An 8,623-nucleotide genomic window follows, 5' to 3' on the forward strand; every position below is an offset into this window, starting at 1 on the left:
AATTACGACGAACTACATTACATTAACTTCACTAATGAAAAGAAGTACTAGGTGGAACAACAACTACAAAAAAGGGGTTGAAACTGTTCAACCCCTTAATGATTTCAAAACATTTTTCGAAAGGAAAAGCCACATTTTTCCATCTTTGCCATTCAACCAAAGATCTTGTTACCATCTCAGCATCAGTTTCACCTCTCAGTCGACATCGATTTACTTGTATGGTTAAAGCTACAAACTCACTTACTTCTTTCTTAATTCTACCAGAACGATGTTCTGTGTTACATATAGAACGACGACTCGGATTACGAGTGTCACTGTATAACCCATCGTGAATAACCGCCCAGAAATTCACCCATGGATAGTTTCCCGAAGCAAGCTGAGTAGATAAAAAAACATAGTTTCTGCAAATAGATTCGTCTTCTTCTTTAGCATACGGAACTCGCCGAACTAACCTGGGCCGAGACATGTTCAATCAAGAATTGAAAGTGAAGAGAAGAATGTGTGAATTTAGATTTGAATGTGTGTGTTTATAGATTTAAAAAAATATAGCCGTTGGATCACAAAAACAGATTGAGCCGTTGGCGCCATTGGGACAGACGCTGGAGCTTTTAATACTGACACGGGCGCTATAAGTGAAAACGCGCGTTGGACGTACAAACGCTGGTGTTTTTCCTTCGGATAGCAATGCCGTCGCCCGTCTTTACCACAGACGCGCTAGAAGTTCCGACTCAATGTTCAAATCAATAGATTTGTTGATTTGAACATCCATTTTTTTATGTTTGTTCATTCCGTAGTGGAAGCAAAATGAACAAACTCGTTCCATAGGAACTGCTCTAATTAAGGTACAGTCACATTACTTACGCCTCTGAATCCCAGCAGGATTCTACGCACATGATAGAAATTCAACATAATTCCAAAACAATCTCAGTTGATCTTCATTAATAAATAAATCTCTTTTACTGTCGATTTTTGTTTTTTTAAAACGTGATCATCCATTGGTCTTATGCAAAGTTATTAAGGATATGTCTTGGCCGCACTGCTGTTTGCTGCTGTGATATTCGACGGGACGACGGTTTTAATCGGCTCACATAATGAGGTTCCGGTAAGAAACACACATGACATGTGTGTTATAAGATCCACCACGTACTTGTACAGCTGTCAACATCTCATCAATAAACGCGCACCAATATAAAATACTCCAAGTCCCACGAAAACAAAACCACAGATATTTTTACTTTTAACCAAGGTTAGTTCTATGCACTTAATCGCAACCGTCAAATCCTAACCAGAGTTAAAATAATCTCAGATCCTTGATCTTCTTTTCACAACCATAAATACATGAGAAACTGCACCTCAAAAATTCTCTTTCCCATTTGACGCTCTCTGTTCCTCAGAAGCGCCAATTGAAGAATTCCTCAATAACAACACATCTAAAGGAAAGGGAACGAACATCTCTTTTTCACCCAACAACACCCTAACCATTCTGGTTTGTGTTTTACAGATTTGTTTTCGTTTAGGGTTTATGTTTGTTTGTTTTTTTTGTTTTTCCGTTTTTTTTGTTTGGATCTGATTTTGTAAACCTAGGGTTTCAGATTTTATTTATCTTTTTGGCATGACCCAGATGATAATTAGGGTTTGATTGTTGTTGTTGTTGTTTTTCAGGGTTGGAGCATATAGTTTGAATACATTTATCTCGTTGAATCTCTGTTCAAATGGCTGCAACAGTATCATCTGCACCGAGTGGACCACGTTACGCACCAGAAGATCCAACACTACCTAAGCCATGGAAAGGATTAGTTGATGGAAACACTGGGTATTTGTATTTTTGGAATCCGGTGACTAATACTACTCAGTATGAGAGGCCTATTGCTGCTTCTTCGCCTGCGGCTCCTCCACCAAAACTTGCAGCAGTGCCTATGAGTTCTTCTGTTCAAGTTAATCAATCATCGTCTCAAGGGCAAAATAGGACTGGCAGAGAAGAAAATGGTCGGTATAATAGTGAAATCAATGCTGTGGATAAGCTACAGGTATATCTACTATGTTCTCATGTGAAAATTTTGGTAAACATGGCATGTCACTGATGGGTGTTTATTTGTTCAAACTGCTGAGTCTCAGTGCTCGTTTGCTGTTAATTAGTAGAACATATTGCAGCTTCATACTTTGTGTAACTGTAACTCTTGCTAACTGAAGTTTCCTGTTGATCTTCAGTATCAGACAAGAAATGGAAGTGGAAACGCAGATACTGGCCCAAATGGAGTGGCTGCCAAAGTAGGGAGTGGTCCAACTCCAACACCAGAGGCCTATCGCCGCCAGCATGAAATTTCTGTTTCTGTAAGAATATGATTCTCGACTCTGATTTATTTTACATAGCAAGCTACTGGTGTTGCCAATTGTGTCCGTCTTATTTGTTCCGATGGTAGTCTGCATATCATGGTTCAGATGTATCTATGTCTTTCTGAATATAAATATCTGACTATAAAATTTTATACATATTTGCTGTCAACATTATCTTGTTTTTCTGTATGAAAAATCATTTTTTTGTGTTTTTGTTCGGATAGTATAATATATTTTCTTTTACTTCTTGGCTAAATTTTTGGTAATGCTCACTATTAATCTTGTTTGGAATTTCAGGGGGATGATGTACCAGCGCCGTTTTCATCATTTGAATCCACAGGCTTTCCTCCAGAACTTCTTAGAGAGGTAGTGTTTTGTTTCTCATTCTGTTTGTCTCTACCCGGTCCATAGGAGCCCGTGTAAGTTTCATGACTCTTTGTGCTAAGGCTGTTTGCTGTGCAAGTTATGTATTTGCTGGAGATCTGATTTTGGATTTCAGACTTATGGCTATGATGTCTGTCCTTTTTTGTCGCAGGTGCGATATTTGCTCCAGCGAGGAGCTAATGTCGTACGCTGTGCCACCTTTATATGGGGGCTTCAGTTGGAGCGCCCTTTAATGGTGCACCATTTTTGAGAAGGGCTTTCCGAATCAGTCAGTTCGTGGCCAAGGCTGTCGCCGATGATGGTTCAGTCTGCCACTTGGTTCGAACAGAAGGCCACTTTCTCCTCTCCAGCTTGCATCAGCAAGCATCGGCTGTTTCTACGTGTGGGGGATAATAACGTTGTTTCTAACGTTACGTATTCCTTGGGCTAGAATGAAAAAGTACACCCAACTGAATATTGAACTGGTACCTCATGGGGGGTTGCTGGTTTTCGTTTTGGTTTTCCAGGTACACCAAGCTGGGTTCTCTGCTCCAACTCCAATTCAGGCCCAGTCATGGCCTATTGCTCTCCAAAGTCGTGATATTGTTGCCATTGCAAAAACAGGCTCAGGAAAAACTTTGGGTTACTTAATTCCTGGGTTTATGCATCTCAAGCGAGTGCGGAATAACTCTCAGATGGGTCCAACCGTATTAGTGCTTTCTCCAACAAGGGAATTAGCAACACAAATACAAGACGAGGCTGTGAAGTTTGGGAGGTCTTTAAGACTCCAATGCACGGTATTATTCGTCTGCTCAAAATTATGTATTTATTTGCAGTTCTTTAATTTCTGTGCATGTTTCGGGTGCCTGAAATCCGGTTTTTTAATTTTTATGAAGTGTTTGTATGGTGGAGCCCCAAAAGGTCCCCAGCTTAGAGAGATTGAACGCGGATGTGATATAGTTGTTGCCACTCCTGGACGCCTGAATGATATTTTGGAGATGAGAAAAATTAGCCTCCGTCAGGTTTCCTACCTTGTGCTTGATGAGGCAGACAGGATGTTGGACATGGGTTTTGAGCCTCAGATTCGGAAAATTGTGAATGAGATACCTCCTCGCCGACAGACGCTGATGTACACTGCAACCTGGCCCAAGGAAGTGCGTAAAATTGCTGCCGATTTACTAGTTAAGCCTGTCCAGGTTAACATTGGGAATACTGATGAGCTTGCTGCAAACAAGTCCATTACTCAGGTGATAAGGAAGTTTTCTGTCACTTGAAAAATGATTAAGAATCCCTTTGATTCATGCTGTGTCTGTTAGATCTCGAGGTTTTTGTTTGTTTGTTTTGTTTTGTTCAACCCTTTTAAGTATTATGCTAGTCTTCTTTGCCATTGTTGTCTTATCTAACTTGACAGGGTGTCTATAAATGAAGTAATTCTTATGATATGTATGTATGTTGGTGTGTCTTGGAACAGCATGTTGAAATGGTCCAGCCAATGGAAAAACAGAGGCGACTGGAACAGATATTGCGATCACAGGAACCAGGTTCTAAGATTATAATCTTCTGCTCAACCAAGAAGATGTGTGACCAGCTTACTCGCAATATCACCCGTAACTATGGGGCAGCAGCCATTCATGGGGATAAATCTCAGGGTGAGAGGGATTATGTGCTAAGCCAGTTTCGCTCCGGGAAAGCGCCTATTCTTGTTGCGACTGATGTTGCAGCTCGAGGTCTGGATGTTAAGGACATCAGGTATTATCTTGTGTTTCTAAATCTTCACCTCGAATGAAACTCCTGATTTGTTTTTTGTCGTTAGTACAGATTATAAGTAGCTTTACTATACTAAATTTAAGTAGCTTTACTATACTAAATTTCGATATGTAGGAGAGTTAGTTTCTTATGTTGATTTTGGTACAGGGTTGTGGTCAACTATGACTTCCCTACTGGGGTTGAAGATTACGTCCATAGGATTGGGAGAACTGGAAGAGCAGGTGCAACGGGCCTGGCTTACACCTTTTTTTCAGAAAATGATGCAAAACATGCATCTGACCTAGTTAAGCTCCTAGAAGGGGCAAATCAGCGAGTGCCACCACAGATCCGTGAGTTGGCATCCCGGGGTGGTGGGTTCAACAGGTTTAAACGATGGGGTCCTTCCTCTGGAGGTAGTGATGGTGCTCGTGGTGGACGTTTTGAGTCCAGTTTTGGAGGCAGAGGTCGTGGGCCTTCATCATTTTCAGACAGATCAGAGAAAGAGTATGGAGGTCGTGGATTTGATCGAGAACAGCCTCGTGAAAGGTATTTTTTTTTTCTGTGCGCAAGTGTTTTTTTCTTTCAATCATTTAGTTGTCAATACTTAATTGGTCATGTTGGATAGATATGTGTGTTCTCAAGCATTTCTTTGATTTCAGTTCTGGGTTTGACGGTGTGAGCTTTCATGAAAGAGCCTATGGTGCCCGTAATAGTGACCGTCGTCCTCGAAGCCCAAACAAAGGGGGAAGTGGATGGGGCACAACAAGCAGGAGCCGCAGCCGCAGCCCTAATAGATTTGAAGGAGGGTATAACAAACAAAAGGAGGAGGTAGAGGAAGGTTTGATTGGCGCTGATGACTAGTGCTTGTAAGAGGAATTTGGAGGAGTCAGTGTTCACTCTGACTGATAAAGAGAAGTGGGATTGATGCCAGGTTCTGTACTGCGGGCAATGAACTTGTTCTGATCCCATGGGTTATAGTTTTTTTCTTTTTCTTTTTCTTTTTGTGATATGATTTTTTGCTGGTGTTGTAGTGGAAAGAAGAAATAGTGGTGAAATTTTTAACACTGTAACGGGGAACACAGTTTGCGGAAAAAGGGGAAAGGGGCATTAACTTATGGTTATATGATTATACGGCACTGTAGTAGTATTTAGTTGGTCGGAAATAGAGGTAGTATTATGTATTTGAACTCTTTTGTTATCATATCTCATTTTGTAAGTTCTGAACTGAAGACTTTTGGTCAGGTAAATTAATGAACTAGAGTTGCTTGTAATTCTCTGGTTGTCTAGGTGTGGTAGCAAACTAGCAACTGCATTCTGGGGTTGTGGCTTGTTATGGAAAATGCGAAATGCTTCTTTTAATTCAGTTTAGAGTGGATGAAGCTAAACGTATGAGATTGAAACAACAGAGCATAGTATAAACTCCTAGATGGGCTTCATATTAGGTCTTGCGTCAGGGAAGCGGGTTGCTATCAATCCTTTTTCTCTGGGAAGGAAAAGAACCATGTTTTAGGGCATAGGGTATACAATATAATAAACTCATCTAGGGTGACCATGTAAGGGGTATCTAGTGGGTAGTTCAATTATTTATATACATTTATAAGGGGTATCTAGTGGGTAGTTCAATTACTTATATATCCTTAAACCGTTTAAATTACTAATATATCCTTATCCTTAATATAAAAACCTTTTAATAAAAATCAAAATCTGCTTCTATCATTTCTTCATCTTCGTCCCTAGCCGAACGACCGTGATTAATTGTTCATTCGTGAAAATTTAATCGTCGATTGAACTCAACCACATAATGGTTCGTACGAAGGAAAAACCAACAAAATTTTCCTTCCTCGCGAGAATTTTTTTTCATCACCTTGATTAATTGCTGATTCGTGAAAATTTAATCGTCGATTGAACTCAACCACGTAATGGTTCGTACGAAGGAAAAACCAACAAATAGACGTTCAAAAACGTCTTCTAATTGGGTTTAATTCTTGAAAAATTAGGGTTTTTCACGGTTACAGTATTAGATTCGGCTCATAGTTTTGAGCCGAACTGTTCTTGATAATTTTAACCTGAAAGTGTATAAGAACAGTTCGGCTTAAAATTTATATGAATTTTAAGCCGAACCTTGAACGCATGGGAGGTTCAATTGTTGTTTGGCTTATTCGATGAGTTTAATTTTGAGACGAACATGGTTCGTCTAGTTTACTATTCGTTAGGAAATTTAATGATAAAGCTCGGCACATATACTAATTAACAAGCAAGCCGAACCTAGTATTTTTGAAGGTTCGGCTATTACGATATTCACCACTTAAGCCGAACCATTAACAAGTATTTTTACGAACAACTCTCAGGAATAGGTTCGGCTTGTTATGAAATTTTCAAATAAGCCGAACTAGTAAAAAAGTACAAGTTCGGCCGATAACTTCAAACATTTCAGTGAGCCGAACTGGTCATCATTTGTAATGAACTAGGTGGGTTCGACTGATAATTATAAGTCGAACCTATACCTGGCCTGCCAAACCAACGATCAAAATATTAATTTTTCCGATGATTTCAACCTACAAAAATGAAATTAAACATAAAATTGATGTATACCTGTGTATTAGAAGCATTGGGCTCCTCATAGATTGAATCAAAATACAAGTTTTTCTCACTTCCCCTTTTTCTTCTCAAAAAAAACCTAACTTTTTTTCTTCAACACAAACTTTTATAACTTAATTATCTTAAACTATTCATTTACATTAAACACTAATCAAATTATTAAGAACTAATCATTATTATTAACACTAACACAAAAAGGATAAATTTGCCGTTACATAAAATGTCTGGTTAAGGGGTTTTTTTATTTACTATTTACAATCCATTTTTGTCGTAATTCCATATGCCCTGAAATTTTCTTGTATGCCCTAAAACACGGTTCAAGGAAAATGGATAATCTCCCTAGAGTCTGTAGCGGCTTAATATAGTGTGGTGTTCAAATCTGGACTAGGTCCCGGGGTTTTTCTGCATTTACAGTTTCCTCGTTAACAAAATTTCTGGTGTCTGTGTTACTTCTTTTCCGCATTATATTTGTTTATATAATTGAAATATCACAGGTTGTGCGTAGTTCAATCAATTGGTGAATCCAACCTTTGGTTGTTGATTGAAATTGATTGACGCTTGGATATTGGTCTTTGGTACCATCCAAGTTATTTCTCATATTAATCCGACTCACAGATTTCTATCTGTTTGATTGCAGATTGATTTGAGAAATTGAGATATAACTCTTAGATGTATTTTTCTTGATTGAGTCTGACTGTCTAGTTGATTCTCTTGGAAATATATTGGAGTTAGTCCATACAAATTGCCTAAGCGAAATATTGGGTGTGGTTGTTAGACCTCCGCTTTTCAAATTGCGAATCTAAACTTAACTGCTTCTGTAGTTATTGGATAGATTGATTTAACCAGGCAAAGGAGCTTATAAGAAAAAACTGAAGAGCCTTTGCGTATGATTTGAGATATCTTTATCTTGAAAAAATCAAAAGAGTTGTCACCAAACAGATTTTTTGTTCCTTTACTGTTTGGAATACAATCCAAAGGAATTGTACCAGTACGTGACCTTCGAAGTCGGAAACACAGGGATACTGAGGAAACTAAGTGAAATAGGGGTAGTTGCTTGGTCTCAACTATACGAAGTTGGTGTGGATTTTGTATAGCGGCTTAATTATGAGAGTATTCAATTCTGTATTAGGTCCAGTGGGTTTTTTGCACTTGCAGTTTTCCTCAATTGTATTTGTTTATATAATTTAAAGTAAATTTCACTTTACGTTAACTCTGATATACTTGATAGTGATCTTATAGAGTTTGGTTAAGTCCGAACCTATTATCAAGTATCACACTTTGGTAGTCGTATTGTCTCGATCTCATATCCATAGACAATCACACAAAGTGTGAGTTCCGATTTGTTGTATTATCTCGACTCTGTTCATAAACGATCACTTTCGGTAAGAGGACTTATAGGTTGAAACAAAAAGATTGCAGTGTATTTGGGCACCCTCGTCTTTTAAGTTTACTTCTCTTCCTAAGAAGTTCTCTAAACTGTCTTGTGATCAATGATACTGATTTATCAATATCTTCATCTGAAAGATCAGGATCAACAAGATCATCTCCAAAGTTGTCAACACTTTCACCTTTGAGAGTTTTA

The 8,623-nt window shown here is 38.7% G+C and overlaps 1 protein-coding gene across 2 annotated transcripts; it reads left to right on the forward strand.

Moving 5' to 3' along the window:
* Positions 1 to 1,346: 1,346 nt before the first annotated feature.
* LOC113276470 (DEAD-box ATP-dependent RNA helicase 14-like) lies at positions 1,347 to 5,714 on the forward strand. Of its 2 annotated transcripts, none has more exons than XM_026526069.1 (9): positions 1,347 to 1,486; positions 1,663 to 2,027; positions 2,209 to 2,331; positions 2,632 to 2,700; positions 3,225 to 3,494; positions 3,594 to 3,944; positions 4,169 to 4,446; positions 4,612 to 4,989; positions 5,103 to 5,714. In XM_026526069.1, the coding sequence occupies exons 2-9, from the start codon at positions 1,713 to 1,715 to the stop codon at positions 5,302 to 5,304; spliced, it is 1,986 nt and encodes a 661-aa protein (XP_026381854.1). In that variant the 5' UTR covers positions 1,347 to 1,486; positions 1,663 to 1,712; the 3' UTR covers positions 5,305 to 5,714. The 2 variants fall into 2 exon arrangements, with proteins under 2 accessions (XP_026381854.1, XP_026381855.1); XM_026526070.1 differs by having other exon boundaries at positions 2,215 to 2,331.
* Positions 5,715 to 8,623: the final 2,909 nt, after the last annotated feature.

The sequence above is a fragment of the Papaver somniferum genome, chromosome 4, assembly GCF_003573695.1.
Source record: "Papaver somniferum cultivar HN1 chromosome 4, ASM357369v1, whole genome shotgun sequence".
NCBI lineage: Eukaryota > Viridiplantae > Streptophyta > Magnoliopsida > Ranunculales > Papaveraceae > Papaver > Papaver somniferum.

What these genes read in the sequence shown, in the direction of transcription:
- LOC113276470 (XM_026526069.1), top strand. Translation starts at nt 1,713, where the DNA reads ATGGCTGCAACAGTATCATCTGCACCGAGTGGACCACGTTACGCACCA. An exon ending in ATGCTGTGGATAAGCTACAG is followed by an intron (nt 2,028 to 2,208) that starts GTATATCTACTA and finishes GTTGATCTTCAG; the next exon opens with TATCAGACAAGAAATGGAAG. An exon ending in CTTTAAGACTCCAATGCACG is followed by an intron (nt 3,495 to 3,593) that starts GTATTATTCGTC and finishes ATTTTTATGAAG; the next exon opens with TGTTTGTATGGTGGAGCCCC.